Below are 19,063 nucleotides of genomic sequence, written 5' to 3'. Positions count from 1 at the left end.
TGAAAGGCAGGTATGAATTTATGCCAGAGTGTATGTGTTTGATACAAGTGTAGATTTAAGATTGGCACAGTAGAAGCAATTACGCTGCATTTACCTTCTCTCCTACAGGAGTGATACTTCAAAGGGAATACTAATAGGCATGCCACAAAGCTGGACAGTGTTCATATTTTGAAATAAAGTTGCTGGATAGGGGTTGCTTTTTGTTTTGTTTTTTTCCATTACTTAGCCCTGGGTGGATCTGTTGAGAATAACTGTAGTAGCGACAACTGTTGATCATGTAGTTAATAGGAAATCGCCCCTTTCTAAAAAAGCTAAATCCCATTGATCAAAACCGTATTTATATCTGAATGTAATCTGAAGATATTACAGGAAGTTTTTTGTCTAGAAGGCCACTCTTTTTTTGTTCTACCTAAAAGTATGAGTTGGACTGTCTAAACAATTTGACTGCTAAATGCAGCCTTTGTAGCACCACAGTGCATCTGTCTGGTGCTTTGAAGTCCTAGGAAAACTGTACAGACAGCAAGTGAGAGCAGGTCACAGAACAGAATTAGATGGTTGGAACCACTGAAAGCATGCTACAACACATAAGTGAAAGCAGGCCTTATATTGGGGGTGGCAGGGTATGAAAATAGGTGGGTGCATAGTTCTGATATTTTAGAGTCAATACATAGGGCTCCAAAACTTTGATCTGTTTTAACATACATGAAAGATTTGTTTTGTTGTGTGTCCTTTTGGTTTAAATTTAGACTACTTGAGTTTCTCTAGACCTAAATAGGTAAGATGTATAAAAATAAAGCACAGTACAACTTCTATAGCTAACATTTAAGCAACAGATAATGGGCTTGACTCCATGGAGGCAAACCTGGAAGTTGTTCTGTGTTGCAAAAAGCCTTGCTTGCATAAAAACAATAGGATGCTATTAGGTTCATATTAAAAATAAAATAAATTCAACTCATCCCTGCAAGTAAGTGGTTATTTTACTTAACATGAAACTTTACTTTGGAGAACTTCAAGTGCCACTGATTAAGACGAGAAAAAGCTTACCAACTATTGTAGAGGGCTGTCAGTTCCTTTCTTGCTTTGGTTCCTGGAAGTCTCTTAGTCCATTATTGCCTAATAGAAAATGCATCAGAGAAGGAGGTGGTCTGTCTCCTTCTGATTGTCCTTTTTCTCTTCCCCCCACCCCTGCCTTGCTGACAGCGTTGGCTCTGGACATTACACCGCGTATGCAGCTCACGAAGGTCGTTGGTTCCATTTCAACGACAGTACTGTAACTCTGACCGACGAGGAGACTGTGGTAAAGGCGAAGGCCTACATCCTCTTCTATGTGGAACGGCAAGCCAAATCTGGATCAGATAAACTTTAATACCTCCTTTTAATTCTCACTTATCAAGTCCACCGGACAAAACATTTCCATTTTTCCATAAATACTTGATCCAAGACTATTAATTTCATTGTGCACTTTTCAATTTCCTCTTGTGGGTTTTAGTTTTGTTGTGTCAGTGGTAGCATTTGACTTACTGAACTTGGACACAAACTAACTTTTTTTAGTTATACCAGAAAACCTCAGCAGATTTTGATTTGCTGCTTTAGTTGTGATAACTCAATTTTTATATATATAGTTTCAAGAAATACTTAGTTATTTGACTTTTTTTATATTAATGTTTTCAGTTCTCACTTTCTAAAGGCACATTTACATCAGAGAAGCTTTCTGTCCTCCTTACAAGCAAGAGAAATGTGCTTCTGATTACAAAGAGCAATACAACTTCAAGCTGCTCTTACAGCTGTTATATAGATATTTAATCTCTTTAAATCAAGGAATTGTTTGCACGTACTATTTTCCCTCGTGCAAGAAACTAAGCCGTGACCTCTGAACAATCATTCTTTGTCTGAAGAAGAGATGAGATGTGGCATCATTAAATAGACCAGGTAATTGCTGCTATATTGGTGTGTATTCAGGCTGCTGACTTTCAGGAATCATTGTAAATAAACAGTTGGTTCAATTGTATCTATACTGCAGATTAATTCAAATATTCCTCGCATATGCTCTTCCCTCCCTCCCCTCATTTTTTTTTTTAAATCTTAAAATATATACGTCTAAATTGTGTTGAGATGTATTATTCTTTTTTAAACCAGATGTGATTTGCCAGAACCATCTCTGTTTTAAACAGTAAACCTGACATTTGATCATAAACTCTTACTTTAAAACTTGGAGATTTCCTGGCAGTGGGACCCCAACCTTCCTTCCATGTGGAAACTGGGATCACAGCTCCTAAGTTTGGGGGTTGTGGGAACAGCCATAGGTCTAACTATATAGCCCCTGTCTACTTTAATGCCTGAATTAAATTAATTAATTAAAGACTGAAAGGAAGTGAATAGAGTTCAAGATGCTTAGCATGGCAGTTGTTTTTATCAGATCAAATACAAACTAAAGGGAGATACTCACTTTCTCAGCATAGCCTGAGGGGTGAAGATTGACCCCAAACTGCTTGTTGACTGGAGCAGATTCTGGTAGCTTTAGTATTTACTCATAAGTCCACTGTGGGATCTTTATTTTCAGTCTCGAGATATACACTGGAGACATGATACAATTTCTATGACTTGACTATCTAATAGAGAAAGACATCTGTTTAAACTGGTATTTTTAGCTGTGCTACAGTTCCAGATAGTGGAGGTCAGATCCTCTCTGCTTGTGAAATTTAGAAAAGGACAGGAAAAACCTATATTGCAAAATCCAGGAATCCAGACAAATCTGAAATTTGGCATGCTACATTTTGGTGCTTTCCCCCATTCCACCCTTTCTAGTTACCCTTGATGTGCCTAGCAAGTAACCGGACACTCCTGCAATCGCAAAAGCTTCTTAGTAAGAATGGGGTTTTACCTCATGTACCACAGCCAAATTGCACCTTTTAGTTGCAATAACAGAAAAATATACTAGCCTGAAAACACACAAGAACACAAGTAAAATATGAGTACTCTTTTTAGTTAATGCTTCTAAAAGGCATAGTATGCAGAAAAAAAAAATCCCTACAAATTACTATTGTACAAAGTACTATTATAGCTCATGGTGTACGTGGGTGAACTTCATTTTCCTTGCTGTCGGTTACCTGCTAGCTGTAAATTGACAAGCATAAACAGAAATCACAATGAGATTTTTCTTTTTTTTAAATGACAGTCTTATGGCCTTTTCAGGTCACATTGAACCAGGAGAGAGAGAGAAAGAGAGAGAGAGGTTGGCTTAATATAAAAGCTGCAGAAAACGTTCCACATTGCTAAGTGTGTGTATGTAAACTGTACACTAGTTAAACTTACTGTGATTATTATTTGGTACACCAAGGGCCACGCACACACACGGATGTCTTTTTTTTTTTTTAAAGTTGAACAATAACTAGAACTAATCACTGTTTTAAATTGTAGATAGCATGTCACCTACCATTTCTCAGTTTAATTCAGCCATAGCTGCTGTTCTAAGAAGAAGAGATAGGTGTTGACATTCGACAGACTTCATTGTTGTGTGGGACACGTAAAATATTTTATGACATAAATTTTATGACGTAAATTTTTATGACATTTATAACCTGAAGTGCAGCCCTACTGCTCACAGCTGGGGAGTTAAATCAATTCCATCTATATCTACATTTTGTCTGCATGCTACTTGGATTGGATTCCTTTAGCATCTTAGTTCTGGGAATGCAAATCTTAAAAATGTACAACTAGCTCTGGGCCAGAAACAGTTTAATTTGCAGGAGTCAGGTGTATGCAGTGTTCTTGCAAACTAGTGATGTAAATGTGCCTTTCTGTAGTTTTTAAGAACTTACTTAAAATTTGTAATCTTCAGCAACATTCACTTATTTTAAGCAGCTTCTACTTCTGTTAATTTCTTGGGTCAGATTTATTTTCCCATTTCAGGATTTCCTTTTAGCGATATTGTCTCTGTAACATTTGAGGTCTTGGGCAACGGTATCCAACATGGTCCATTTGAGATATGGCCATGGGAACATAATGCAATCATGTCAGTCTTGTTCTTGCAGCAGGTGGTAGATAATACAGACTCAGCCTTACGCTTTGCTGGAACAAGTACATCGTAAATCCTTTCCTAATTTAACTTTCTCCCACTGCAAACCCAGATGGACAGTATGAACAGTTTGTTGTGGCAACACAAGTATTTCTCTTCCTGGTGGAGAACTTTGCTTATCCACTGTATTCTACTCAGTGTGGTGTCAAAAAAAAAAAAAAAGTAAAAAAAAAAGTAACTGAGCACTGAACCAGTAACATATACTGCACCTGGCCTAGTATTACATTTTTAACCTTACTTGTATATCCTATATTTATCTACTAGCTTGTGGGAGGGGAGGGATATCTCATTTCATTTAAGCCAAATGTTTCTTTCTACTTACTGCTGATCATAGTACACACTAACTGGCAAGAATTTTGTCTTGCTTGTGACTGCTCTGCAAGCAGCAACTGCTCTCTACAGTTCAGAGACTTGCATATTTTTCACCCAATTTTGTCTGATTGAAGGTTGTCCTTTTTTGTTAGTCATTGTTTAGCCATATATACAACTGGAGACATGATTTATGTAAAACAAAACTGCAGAATGTCCAGCTCTTAGAACACTTCTGCTTTAATATATTGTATAGTGAGCTGTTAAGTATGGCATTATGCAAACCTCTACAGCGTTTACAAAGAGAGCTCCTTCTCACTGCGTAGTCAGAAGAGGCTCTTCTAGGTAATACTAGCTGTGTGAGATTTAAAGCTGAAAACTTTCAGAGAGGCAGGTACAATGGACTTGGTTCAAAAGCAGGAGGCCATTTATAAGAATTTTGCTAAATCAGTGGAAAGCATAACACTTGGTGTTCAAAATTTTCCCCAACGTTTCATTACTGATGTGTCTGTGTCTTACTGATGAGGTAATCAGCACCTTGAAAAATTGATTCCAATGTGCTTTAGGATATCCTCAAGTACTGTAGTGCCATAGTTGTAATTGTTTACCATTAAAATTGTGTGTAATTTTCAGTGAGGATCACTGACTGTGCTCATCGTGTGTGTTTTTGGAGCATTTCCAGGATGAATGTGAATTATATCTTATTCACACAATGTGTTTATGGAAAATGTGCCATTAAAGTGTCTCTTTTCCTTAGGAAATGAAACTCCGCATGTCTTTCTACAGTTTTGCAAGTATTAGCATTGATCATTTGAGCAGGGTGACAGAGTATTTGAACTTCTATGGGAAAAAAAAAATAAAGCAAACTTAAGTGTATCAGAACATAGCATTTAAACCCAAAGAGGACACAATTTTAAAGCGCCTTGTCACACAAGGGCTGTTAATTTTTGTTAGATCATGGTGTACATTCTCTGTGTGGTTTAAGAGTCCCTCCCAGCAACGATAACCTTATCATATAAGTTTGTTTTTATGTTTTTCCTTAAAATAACATTCCTGTGTTTATTACAATTCTGAGTAGTCTCAACTATTTAAACTTGTTCAACGGTGAAGGTAAGTTCTGAGAATGAGGAAGGGACAGAGTGAGAGTTTAAAAAAAGTATGCGAACTAAGTAAACTCCTGGCACACCATTTAAACTGCTATTTTCCAGTGACTGGCTTACCTGGTATGTGAAATCATCTACTCTTGTCTCTTCAGTGGCTTCATAAAGTATTCATGCTACTGTTCATAGCCTGTTTCTAAGCATGGGAGGGAAGCAAGAATATCCTCATTTCAGGGCAAATATTTGATGACAAAGGATACGAAACCGGAAGAACTAGCACTCATTAAGCACAGCTTACCATTTGCAGAGGAAAATTACTAACTTTAAAGAACTGTACAGATCCATATCTGTCATTTTCTTTGAGCTACTGTGGGTAAGCATACACATTACTCATGCACAGATAAGAAGCCAAAACAATCGGTGCAGACTGCAAAAAAATTCTTCTCTTGCTTTTTCAGAGGTCAATTTCAAACTGCAGTCTCAGAAAAAGAAGATAACCTTTGGTTGCATTCAACCCTGTCATGTATCGAAACAAACCCTATTAAAATGCATAGGTACATAAAAACTCCCAGGTACTAAAAATGTGCAAGCCATTTGAAAAGTCCTTCAGGACGTGTTTTGCTCCTAATACTTACTAATTAGTTAGTTATACAACTATTATAGTAATAATAGTTACACATACTATTTCCCTATATTAACACCAAAGAGAAGATGGGCGTGAACTACCTTAAATTCTTGTATTGTCTCAAACATGAAAAAGTCACAGGGCTGGTTATTACTGCTTTTAATTCTGACCCACCATTTGCTGTACATTTGTTTTTCTTCTGCGGCAAGAACTTCTGCTACGCTTTCTCATCCATTACTGGAAAATGGACACCTATTCCTAAAACCCACTATATATCCTTTTGCCACCAAAATTTCCAGGTCCATGGTAACAGAACTACATCTACAAAAACATAGACACAAGAAAAGTTGTAAAACGCAGGCTAACATAAGACATCTACTAAAAAAGCACAAGTCTTCAGCAGTTGAACATCGCTATGGCTGCTCACATGCATGTCTTCCTGTGTAGCATTACTTTCCTCATGCAAAAGGTGGGGGAAACAGCTAGCGCCCTTCATTTAAATAAGAGCAGGCAGGAAAATGCCCATAAGGCTGAGGCTTGTAAAAAGAAACTGTGGACTTCTTTGTATGCGCTTATTTGCACCCAGGGAACATGTAAACTCATTTTAAAAGCTGTTAATGAAAGATTGTTCAACTAGCCTCCTTTTAAATCTCAGTATAACAGTCCTTGAACATGAGACAAGAAAGTGCAGCCTTAGCATAATTAATGAAAAATAAAGGCTAAAATTGTTGCACACTGTACAAGCTTCCACTCTGAAAGTCCAATCCTCCAAACTTGAGAGGCTGGCAAAGCTACATCTTGCAGCTGTACCTACCGTCTGCCCCTTCCCATTCATTAACACAGCACAAGCTCTTTGCTAACTATCAGGATTGCCTAAAAGGAAAATAATAATAATGATTTAAAAGAAAAATCCCTTTTAAGGAAGCATTTCATGAAAGAGAAGTCCTGCTGTTCTGCATGCCCATTCCATTCCCTTGAAGGAACAGCACAGCAGTTTCATGCATTGTCCTTATCCTTTCCCTGCTCTTAACTTCTGCACCAGTTGTTGGCCAAAAATAAACACCATTCCACAACCATATATGTGCAACAGCCTTCTAGTGATTCTCAGCCCCTCTCCAGCACTGCCGTTATTCCACAAGGCCAGGAGACTGTCTGCTTCCTAATACTCTGTGAAGGGCTATGCATATAACCCAGCTGAATCGGGAATGCCTTTTACATCTATTTTCTTTTCTGGACAAAAACAGCAGGAAAAATTTAGCAAAAACATGTCACAAATTGCTAGAAGTGTTTCAAGATCCTATACTTTGGTCTTTATTGAATTTTAATTCTCCAGCGGAACTAAAGAAGCACAACTTTCTCCTGGGACCTGCCTTAAAATACTTATCCATCTGCTGGCATTCAGAGAGAGTCAAGGTGTGTAATATTGAAGACTGGATGAAAAACAATTTCCAGAAAGACTTCTGTAACAGGCATGAAAACACTGTCACTGATTTTTTGCTAGAAGTTGGCAACAGGTATGTTCTTTGGGTGTGAAATTCTACACTCCTGTAAAGCTAGCTGCCTTTAAATGACAGCATTGAGAACTGTTAATTCTCCTCCATACAGCCTACCTGAAATGGAGCAGTAAGTACATGAGTGCTTTCACTGTGCAGTTTTAATATAGTGTTAAGTTGGTTTTATAGTGGCAATAGCATATCTTCTCAATGACTTTCTTTAAGCCTATTCTTCCCTCTTTTTGGAATAAAGATTAATTAATATAGGAAAGTGCAATACTGCCTACTATGTTGCTGCTTAACTTAAAATGTACCATTCTGTCATTGTGAAGGATTGTCTAGGGGGAACCCCTAGAGGAAAGGCATGATTTCACATAGTGAATACATTTCATTTTAAAAAGAAAATGCATTAAACACATTACTAACAGAAAATTTGTTCCATTCAAGAAAATACTGATTTTATACTGAAATTTAACTGTATCTATGTTTTTTATAAACTACAGTAAAAGGAAGTAAGTACCACTAAGAAAAAATAGCTCTCAATGCACATCATTTCTTTTAACAGCTTTAGTGCTACAGCGCAGCTCTAAGAAAAAGTGTTAAACTACATTAGGAGGAGCAAACAGGTTAACACCAATCCCAGTGCATTTTAGTTCAACACCAAGGATGGCTGTGGTCATAGATTAGAGCTGAAATGGTACACATTTGTGCTGCAGCCAGCCTTCAGGTTAGTGCCATGGCAGGGAAGGCAAAATGTTCAATTTGGACCTAACAATTAAAAAAAAACAAAAACACAACAAATTACAGGATATTAACAGAATGCAGGGTGTTGGTGAGAATCAGCAACAGTGCAATCTCAAACCAAGGACTGAAATATGGGTTCAGAAAAGAATGTGGATTTTAAGTTCAACAGTTCAAAAGTAATTGTTCCAGAACAACTGATAAAAACTTCAGCTTAATTAGCCAAATACCATTAGGAAACACATCAGTGCTGAGTAAAGAGTACATGTAAGGAAATACTCTAATTTTGTCCCTGAAATGTCTACTACCAAGATGCCACGCTTAACTATTTCCATTTTTTTGCCATCACAAATTACGATTCAGAAGGAGAACACAAGACCACAGCTCAGTAGAAACAGTTTAACACTTAAGTGCCTTCCTTTGCAGAATATGTAAACTCACATTGTTTGCTGGACAAAATGCAAAGCAGACCCTGTGAGGTAGCAAGCAACCTCAAAGTCCATCAAAGTTCAGCAAGGGCCCCTCAGCATTAAGGAGATTAATTTCCAAAAGTTAAATCTTCACTCTTAAAAATGTCTGTGTATATTAACACTGACAGCGTCATCCATTTTAGCCTTCCCAAGTCTAATTCCTGCCTTTTTGCAGCAACCCTCCTAAAGCACTTCTATCACAACAGAATTCCTAGCATTCTGTGCAAAGAAAAAAATCAAATGAATTTTCAGCTTTGCTTTCTGAGTTTTGAGTACTTTTGTTCTGTTGATGACACTGTGGTTCGGATCCTTTTTTAACCTTTCCTGTTTTAGTCACTTGCTTTTCTAACTGTTCATAAGCATTACACTGATCTGTTTATGGAAGCGCTTATGGATACCTTTTTACAGTTCCTGCAGGCTAAAGGCAAGCTAATACCTCTGGGCAAGACTATCACAAGATCAGCATTAGCATTGCTGTAATCATTTTTACCCTCAACAATAGAACTAAAGAAGTCCTATGTTAATGCAGAAACATTAAGGTTTATGTACCTAAATAGACACGCAGCTAAACTGCTGCTCCTTGGAGAGAGCTGTAAGCGAGAAAGCAAACACTGTACAGAAGGATTTGCAGGTCGGGGCACAAGGGCCTTTGCTAAAGTGCCTGGTCAGCACAACAGCAAGTAATAACCAGTCTGCTCCAGTTGCATACACAGGGACAGTGTAAGTCATCACCACACTGACTTGGAACAGGTCTTTTCTGTAGTTTCCTGGATCTACCCAAGCAAAAGAATAAAGCAAGCTTTTTAAATTTTCTGTGTCATTTAACAGTAGAGTTACTACCATTTTCACTAATGTGAATGGAAGCTTAAGAGTTGTGTGGCGATGCAACATCAGCGCTCAGCTAGGTAGGTAGTAGCTGGCACTTACTCAGCAAAACCAAGGAGTTGCAATAACAAACAAAAATCTCCATAAAATCAAGAGAGTGGGAGTGTCTTACTTGCCCATGCTCAGCATGTCTATAAAGCAGCCTCTTCACTCAATTGTCCTCAAATCCATTCTGACTTGAACCCATGATCTCTGCTGGGTCTTCATTCTCTGAACTCGGAGAAAGGCAGCACCATGCAACTCCTTAGGAAAAAAAACAATGCAGCTGCAGCCTATATAGGCCTCCACTTCCCCTTCCCCACTGCACTGACTGAGCTACAGACGTAGCCACCAACAGAAAAAGCAAGGAAGGTAAGTTTTGTGATTAGTAAAGCTGAGCTTTAAGACCGACATAAACCCCCTACCTTCTCATGCTTTCTTACCCTCCTGGTGAAAAAGGAAATATTTTGCTAACTTTAAGATTTATTCTTGAAGACACTGGCTTTTCCAAGCTTTGTATATTATTTATTCTTCCCTAGTCTCACCTGTAATGATTATGTTTTCAGATGTCCAAACCTGCTATCTCTGACCCTCTCTGGATGCGGCCATGTTACGGATGATTGCCTCTTGCTTCTTCTCAGGAACTGCCCAAGCCTCAAGACACTCAAACTAGAAAACTGCGTGCGGATCACTGACCAAACACTGGAAGCAGTGACCCTCTATGGGAGATCACTGCAAACACTCCATGTGGATTTCTGCCGGAACATAACACAAACTGGTCTAGAGAAAGTCAGGGAAAAGTGTCCTTCAGTAATGCTGAGAGCAGAGAGAAGTGCTAACATGATTCCAGACAGTAAACCAGAAAAAAAGTTCACACTTGAAAAATCATCAAGAAAACTGGTTCAGCTTTAAGTGCAACGAACTGTAAAAACTCAGTCAATGTGGACAGTTTATTTCTACTTACCTCTGGAGTAGCATTGCTTCAACTAACTGTGGCTACTTTAATGCATTCTGGTTTAAGTCCAAACAAGTGGTTGGTATGTTTTGTAAAGCCTGCATTGGGAAAAGGTGTGAATTTTCACCAGGACCATCTAAAGAAAAAACACCCTTTGTTTTCTGTTTTTCCTCAAACTGGAAAAATCATGTGCTTATGTCATATAATGCAGTACTTAAGTCTAAAATCTTTGGTTCTGTTACCTTCTTGTAACAGGGAAAGGCGTAAAGCTGCAGCAAATACTGTATGATTTACAAAAATTTCAGGGAAAGAGTGATTAATCAATTTCTGTTAAAGGCTTTATAACACATATGACACATTATACCAGTGAAGAGTGATAACCGTGACATCTAAGGTCCCTTCTAGCAAGCAGATCAGCATACCTGACAACTATCACTTCCTCAGTGATTAATATTTGTGGCTGATTTGTCAGGTGTATTTATTAACAGAGGGTATGCATGGCAATGTGTGCAAACCAGTTTGACCCTGTGCACAATATACTTGGACAAAATAACCAAGCAATCAAGTTTTTGTTTTTTTTTTTTAAGTTGACATTAAAGGAATTCTGATGTGAAAAAATGCTGGTTTACAGAACGAACGTGTAGGAAAAGACAGTGATGTACAATTATAAAGCTGTAAATTACACAGCTTTAAATGCTAAATTAGCAACACACTACACCAGGGATCTGTATAAACACTTGTGGTCTCAGTGCAAAGCAAAAGGAAAGAAAAAAAACGGCAAACAGCTGTTTTCATCCCAAACTACAGGGCTGTCAATTGCCTGCATGCTCCTCAGCCACAGGGAAGTGAAACACTGTTTATGCAGAGTTGCTACAGCATCATCTACACCAAAGCATGACTCCAAAGGTTGACAGAGTTTCACTTTGCTGTATAAGATCTGCCTGGATGATACAACACACAGGGACTTGGTCATGGTATTGAGTAACCAGGTCTGGCAACAACAGGTTCCAAGGCTCTTAAAGCACTTAGGTACAGATTTTCGCCTGAGGAAAGGTAAACAGTTCTGAGTGCCACCTTACTGTGTCAGCCCTACTGCTGTTCCCCAGTAAAAGCATTACCTGTTGAACCTGTCTCAGTATCTATACCAATTCAGAGGAATCACACAGATGGTCTAGCCTGAATAGCTCAGATTTTTGTTTGAACTACAGTGTGCCTTTTTAAAAGGCACCCTGTCTCAAATGCTGTGCTTTCCTCTGTGTGGGGCAAGCCCTCAAATTTTGCTTTCCATTATATTCCAATTTGTTCAGCAATTAGGAAACACCCAGCACTGACTCCTGAAGCAAACCATAAAGATAATCCCGTCCATTTTTGTGGACTTCGTGTCTTAACTTATATCTACTTTAAATTTCTCTCCCATTCAACATGATCCAGTATAGAACGTTATGCTTACAAAAATTACAGATGGTTATATCTGGCTATTGATAACTTATTTTTTTTTCTAGAATACCAGATGTCAGTACAGCTCAGGTGTCAAACAAAAGGCTGCATACAGACCAGTTTGACAAGCTCAATGGATCCTGAACAATTCCAGCTTAATTCACAATGAAGTGTACAGCAGTTAAGATTTCATTTGCAATTAAAATCTTACCCAGAGTAAGAATACCTCAGTGTATGTGTCCTTAAGGCAAATTTAGAAATACTAACATATGGAAATACTGCTCTGTCCCATTAAGAGAGTCAACATTTCTGTTCCATGACATAACAACTATTCAAAACTTCTTAATTGCAGCAATTTAAGTGCATGCATCATAGTATTCTGGTTTTCATTGACATTATGAACATAATGACCTTGAAACTGTTGATAATCTCACTACACTGGAAACACAACATTAATGAAACTTGCTAATAAACTGGAAATTCCATTGCTGGAATTCAAGTGTATCAAGACTACCACAGTTTAAAATAATTTTATAGCTTTGTTGCATTTTAACAGCTGTAGATGTATCAACAATTATAACTTTGCAGGCCTACTGCTAGTCTGCACTTTAATCTTCTATATAACTGAAATATAAGCTAACTTTTTCTCTAACGAACAGAATTTGTGACTTCTTAAATTGCTATCTAGAAAATTATTACAGGTTGTCACAAATACCTAGAAAGCTGCTGCTGCTTCTTTAAAATTTAGAAAGACCTCTCTAAAAAGAATGTGTGAAATGAAGTAAAGATTTTTTTTCCCCCTCTCACTGTCATCCAAAATGTAGAAACAAGTTCTGAAGTTAGGCCTTGATTAATTAGGAACAGCTGGCTTGATTTTCCTATTTCTCACTGTACTCTTTTTACAGTACTGCTGTTCCTTTTATTAAAGCTACAGGGAGAAAAATGCTTTGGGTATTGTAATGTCAAATTTAGCTGTGATGCTTCAGATAGTCCTGAAATAAATGTTTACTTCATCTAATAGCTCATCTTTTGTTCATATTTGAACAGAAAGGAAATACGCTATCAAATTCCACTGGAAGACATTTTTTATTGGAAGAGTGGTACTGTAAAATTGTATTTCCAATCAGTTTTTTTAGGAAGATAAGTTTCAAACAATCTCAGCAGAAATATTTTTATAGCCTACATTCCTAAGGCTTATTCCTTCTTCTGCTAGAAATGGTGAGCTAGCTATGGACTCCTGAAAACACTATGTGCTATTTTCATCATTTTTCATGAAAAATAGAAAGGATTTTACAGCTTTCAACACAAATTAATATACTTACTCCTCCTTTACCATCCTGGCTTACTGATCCACAGATATCCTTTGGAACTCTCTAATTTGGCTGAACTAAGAAATAAATCACAGCATTGCAGATACTTAGTCAACTAGATAAGAAATCCTAGAGAAATACTTTATCAGTAGGAGCGTCCAGAAGTATCACTCACTTAGAAGACAAAGTAATTTAGTAATTTTATTTGCACAACTTAGAAATACTTAATAGCATGACACTATAATATTCTGCTATTTCATTAACTCAGTCCTAAAACTAAAAAGTAGGATCCTAAAACTAAAAGTAGGATCCTTATGCACTACGAAAGCACAGAACAAAACTGGAAGCACAGAAGGGAAGAAAAACCATCAATCCTAAAACAGCATTTGTAAGTTGGAAAGAAGATTGGTGGTCTGAATAAACCAATTATGATGTGTAAATTGGGAAGCCGACAGAATCCTTACCTTGAGTACACAATTTATGCATGGAGAAAATACCAATTTCATATATTGATGAGCCAGAAGCTATGAACTCTTTAAGTCACATTAATAACCAAAGACCCTCCTGTGATGCTAGCTCTCTCTGAGCCCTCTGTGATGAAAGCTACACCTCTGCAGATCTAACAGATTTTTAAGTATCTATAAAATATGAACGTGGGTCTGCAGCTGTACGTATTTTTTTTTATACCTTTTTGCCAATTTTCTCTCAGAACTGTTTCTGATTTTATTTATAGTGTTAAAAGAGGGCCTCAGAACACTCTTTTACTTGATTTTTTGGTTTATTTCTATACAAATGCTCAAAGTTATATTACTTTGCTGTTCTCCTTGATTATGGATATTTCTTTTGTGACATGGTAAAATTTGAACACAGTTGTGCTGATAATTTATTTTTAGCATCAATAATCAATTTTCTTAATTTCCAAATTGTTTTCCCAAGTAAGTATACATTGGTACATTTTACTTAGGCTATGATGCAAAGATGGAAGCATGTTTAAAGTTTTCCTCAGTCCCAAGCCATTTGAGCTCTGTCAAAGTTCTCTTAACGTTGTTGAAACATTTTTTAATCATCACACATTCTAAATCTAACTTACCAGGTACGGAGGGAGGAGGGCTTGTTATATATATTTCATAAAAATACCAAAAGAAAAGCAGTATAAAAAAAACAATGCCTGCTCAGAAGCTGCACCTATGTTATCAGATGTAAGTAGCAAAGACGACTTTAGTTGTAAAAGTTCATGCCTTTTCCCACAAAATAGGGGAAAAGCAACATCCAGGTGACACTTCAAATTTTCACTGTGAAACACAGATCATATTGGCAATAAAACAGAAGAGGAACAAAGACCTGCAGCATGGTAAAACTGTTTACTTACAAGCAGTGGTAGTTTTTTCAGTTCAACTTCATCACCTAGCTAAATGCCAGATATAGATCAAATTTCCAGACCTGAGCTGATCATTCGTTAACCTCTTTGGAGAATACTGCTGTTCAGTAATACATTCTGCTCTTACTAGTTCCCCTCTAAGCATGACAGATGTACATACTACCTACCACTACATTCCAAGGCTGTTGGATGAGCCAACTCTTCTACTGCTACCTCCACTAAGAATAAGGCTTCATCAGGTTAGAGCAACTTGCCTACCTCTAGTCTTGGGGACTGGTTGCTCATCTTCTCTCTGCTGTAGTCTGCCTGCCTGTTTCAAAGGGCTAACCAGGTATCTGACAGCCCAAAAGGCTAGTGATATACTTCCTAGGTGTACAAAAAAAAAAAGGAAAAAGTGATTGGAAATAACCAGAGGTGTAAGAGAAGAAATTATTTAATCCCAGGTTAGAAACAGGATAAAACAACATAAATTAGGGTTTCAAGAAGTGACAGACTTATAAAATCAGAGAGAGCAATTGTTTCTTGAGAACTGAGGTGTGAGGAAAAGGTTAGGTATTCCACACGTACAGTAAAAAACAGCAGCAAACAGTAGTCACGTGTAACAAGAGAAAGAGGCTTTTGGCAATGAAGTGCTTTCCTATACATAACCTACCCAGCACAATACACGTGGCGAAAAGCTTTTCAAGCTTTCTTTTCTCTAGCTGGATTTGGAATTTAACATTTCTAAGCATAGTGTGCTCCGTACCTCATTAATTTGAAAAGGGTCTAAATAAACACAGTCACACACCTGTTCTTACCTCTGATATGCATTTGTTATCACTGATATTCCCTGCTGCAGTCTTACACCTGTCCCATCCAATGCTGAAAAACGGAAGGGGAATGGGGCATGACACTTTGAAATAGCTCACAGCCTACCTTGCTGTGGCCTAGTGCTACAACCCTGTCATCAGTAGGCTTGTTGCAAGACTGAGCTGCACACATTTTTTGCCTTTAAAGAACGGCATATATGACTTACTTATCCTATGGAATGCTGACATACACTGGTAATATTTACTCTTTTTCCACAGGGAGAGGTTTGCATACCAAAAATACACTTAAACTGACATAAAGTTAGAACTTTCTCAGATGGTCTCCAATGAACAGTACAACAGAGTCAGCGCTGTACATTCTTTATCTCCATATGCAATTAGGTATAAGAAGAGGCATTATGCAGGAAACTTGAACGTGATTCCAGTCTCACTTAGATGCCTAAGCAACAGAAATAAGACAATCAGCAGATTAAAAGGAATGCATGCACAATGTAATTACAGTAAAAACAAACGGTAGAATAAAATAAAAATAATTAAGCACTTGATAGATTTAATCATGCTAAGATAGAATATCTAAAGGACAAGCACAATTAACAAAATGGCTCAATTAAAGGAATCACACTCAAAACTTTTAATGAACATTAGTATTTGTAAACATTGTTATCCTCTTACCTAACTGTAAACTGCCTCCAAAAATATCCTAATTTTCCAAAAAACAAAGTGCATAGTCCATACTAAACTCCAATTTTTCAGGCACAGTATTACTATCTTCTCCATCTGATAGAAACAGACTGGCAAACTGGTAGCACTGATTTGAGTCACATCAATGAGGTCTAGTATACAATCATACACTACATTCTATAGCAGTTTCCATTCTTATTTGTAGCCTTATATATATATATATATTTATATATGTACAACACCTACAAATTTAAGCCACAATGTGAATATACTTCCTCACAACATAGTGACAGGATGGGGAAATCTCAGTCCAATTTGGAACCATAGTACACGATGAGGCAGGAAACTGAACTGCATGATTTCAGAGCCCTGAGTCCCTCCTTCTCCCCAAACAATTGGAAGTCCCCCTCTAGATGTTTCATGCTGCAGTCTGGTTCTTGGTCATAGCTCAAGAACCATTTGCCTTTTTCATGAGCCAACAGTGAGTCCTAACTGAATAAACAAGATAAAACCTGGATCTGGAAGCTCTTTGCTCAGCCCTTTGACCAACATTAGCCAGCAGCAATACATCAGGTTCCATCTTGGACAACTGGGAAGCTTCCCTAATAATCCCTGCTAACATAAAACAGGAATGCCTGTGTTCTCCAGACTCAGACAAACTAGTGGTGTACCAAGTGAGTTTAGGTTCATAAATTTTCTCCACAGCCCTCAGGCCCCACAGCATCCTACCAAGGATTCCAGTGAGAATGAGGAGGAACATCAAGCCAGAGCAGCAGCGACTCACCTGGGGAAAGACACTACCCTTCTCAGCCTGGTTGAACTGGGTTCCTGAACATAAAACAGCATTTGCAGTTTGACACAAATTATAGTTCAGATATAGAGACTGAAAGGAATTGTCATCAGCACTTCCCTAAGACATAGAATAAAAATTTCTTGGTAATAGTACATCACCGTCCTAACCAGATATGAACATTACAGCATAAGCCAGGCACTGCTGACTATAACACAATTACAGCTGTGACAGAGACCAAACGCATGCAGTTTACTAAAATCAAAGTCGTATACTCAGAACGTATATAAAACCCACAGCTTCAACAACTAGCCTGTCACCTTCATTTTAATTTATTTGTACTCTGATTAGGATCAGTTACATCAATTCCTGTATATCAAAGAGGATGGGGTGTTTTTTGGACAAAAGGTTTAAGATTTCCAAGTCAAGATGGCTGTATATTATTATTGTCAGCAATTACTACTCTGCAAAAGAAAAATGTTTAAGTGAAAATCAAGAAGGAATCAAGTACAACTTTAACTCATATTGAAGTACAAAGCATAAGCTAATGGTATACCTGAAAAAGCCTCAAAGATATTAAGAAAGCAGGGCACGGTCCTACCTATCAGATTACTTGAAAATAAACATTTTAAGATGCTTCAAAAGTCATGTCCTGTCTAAATACTGCAATACTACAATTTCCTGAGACAAAACGAAAAAGTATGAAGACTAAGTATATCAATACACAATTCACAAATGCATACAAGCAAACAATTCTTGAATTTGCTTTATTTTTCTCTGCATAAGGAACCCTGCACAGGCAATTCAAATTAAAACAAAATAAATATGTGAATATTCATGTAAAACTGTCCTTGCTAATGAACAATTATACACAATGTACAACTCTTCATGTTCACTGGGAGGGCTTACAAATGTACTATTCCCAACAAAAATGCACCAAAATGTCTCCATGCAAACTTATCAAAAGTGACCCAAAAAAGGAGAAAAAAATTACTTATCATACTTTTTTGTTTTCTTTTTCTTTTTTTTTTTTTTTTACAATCACAAAAAATAAAAACATCTAATTTTTTGTTACATTTAGAGTAACTAAACTGTGGCCACTGTTTATTAACATCTGTTTTTATGCTCCTAAAACATCTATGGTTACCATAAAATTATGTCAACAACAAATTGGACTTAGGGCACTATTCGTAGTAAAAGGAAGATGATTTTGTTCACAGAATGTCAATAATCTGTGTCTGAGCCCTCTGCATTGTCCACATTCCGTGAGAGCATATAATTGTCCATATCTATAGACCTGCAATTATTGATTGCATAGCGCAAACGCTCTGCCATGATTAGTTGACTGGAGTAAGGTGGGAGCCTCAGTTGAAAGAAACAAGTCTGTGAGGTAGGCAAGCTGTCGTAAGGCTGTGGAAATGGATAAAAGGTGGGACACTGTTAAGTTTGTGAATAAAGTTAAAAAAAATGCAACATATCCATATTTCATTGATCCCTTCTTCCCTGCCTCTATCATTCAGCATTTTCTCATTGTATCTCAATATTTCTTCTGAGAAGCAGACTAGCCTCTCTTGTTTATTACATCAATTGTTTTATCCTTCAGTATGTGCAAAACTACTGCTATATCACCTGCTGTGTGAGTTATTCCACTCACTAATGAAATGCAACTATTTGACCACACTACTATTTAGAAGCCCACCTGAAGATACCAAGCAACATTCAAATTACATACCATACTGTGCCTTAACATGAAGCAACCTGAGACACCTCACCAAAGATGACAGTCAAAACACTGTTATCTTATATTTGCCCAAGTTTTTGATTCATATTGTTCAGACAATATCCTTTCACTGCACAAACCCCAAACACAATGCAAAATGTATGCAACCTGTATGTAAAGTAATATATTGTAAATTCATTACAGTGGTTTTAGGACTTAGAGCTCACTAGTGGTCATATGTTGCTGCTTAATACAAACTTAAAGGAGTGAAAACTATCGAATGAAGAAAGGAATTGGAACAGAAAA

The 19,063-nt window shown here is 37.3% G+C and overlaps 3 protein-coding genes across 25 annotated transcripts in view; 2 read left to right on the top strand and 1 right to left on the bottom strand.

Moving 5' to 3' along the window:
• USP3 (ubiquitin specific peptidase 3) overlaps positions 1 to 5,026 on the top strand; it is a 100,905-nt gene extending 95,879 nt beyond the window's left edge. For all 7 annotated transcript variants that reach the window (XM_048081364.2, XM_067004083.1, XM_048081363.2 and 4 more), the window contains one exon: positions 1,201 to 5,026. In XM_048081364.2, the coding sequence (XP_047937321.1) occupies positions 1,201 to 1,366 (166 nt within the window). In that variant the 3' untranslated portion in view covers positions 1,367 to 5,026. The remainder of the gene's footprint in view (positions 1 to 1,200) is intronic.
• Positions 5,027 to 5,204: 178 nt separating this feature from the next.
• Positions 5,205 to 18,074, top strand: FBXL22 (F-box and leucine rich repeat protein 22). The gene is made up of 2 exons (XM_013177485.3): positions 5,205 to 7,623; positions 10,244 to 18,074. Exons 1-2 carry the CDS (start codon positions 7,289 to 7,291, stop codon positions 10,587 to 10,589), a joined length of 681 nt encoding a protein of 226 aa, XP_013032939.2. The 5' UTR covers positions 5,205 to 7,288; the 3' UTR covers positions 10,590 to 18,074.
• The window catches only part of HERC1 (HECT and RLD domain containing E3 ubiquitin protein ligase family member 1), a 123,923-nt gene continuing 122,637 nt past the window's right edge, over positions 17,778 to 19,063 (bottom strand). For all 17 annotated transcript variants that reach the window (XM_067004046.1, XM_067004044.1, XM_067004047.1 and 14 more), the window contains one exon: positions 17,778 to 18,447. In XM_067004046.1, the coding sequence (XP_066860147.1) occupies positions 18,262 to 18,447 (186 nt within the window). In that variant the 3' untranslated portion in view covers positions 17,778 to 18,261. The remainder of the gene's footprint in view (positions 18,448 to 19,063) is intronic.

Source organism: Anser cygnoides, chromosome 11 (genome assembly GCF_040182565.1).
Source record: "Anser cygnoides isolate HZ-2024a breed goose chromosome 11, Taihu_goose_T2T_genome, whole genome shotgun sequence".
NCBI lineage: Eukaryota > Metazoa > Chordata > Aves > Anseriformes > Anatidae > Anser > Anser cygnoides.
This window is presented reverse-complemented; position numbering and strand designations above follow the sequence as displayed.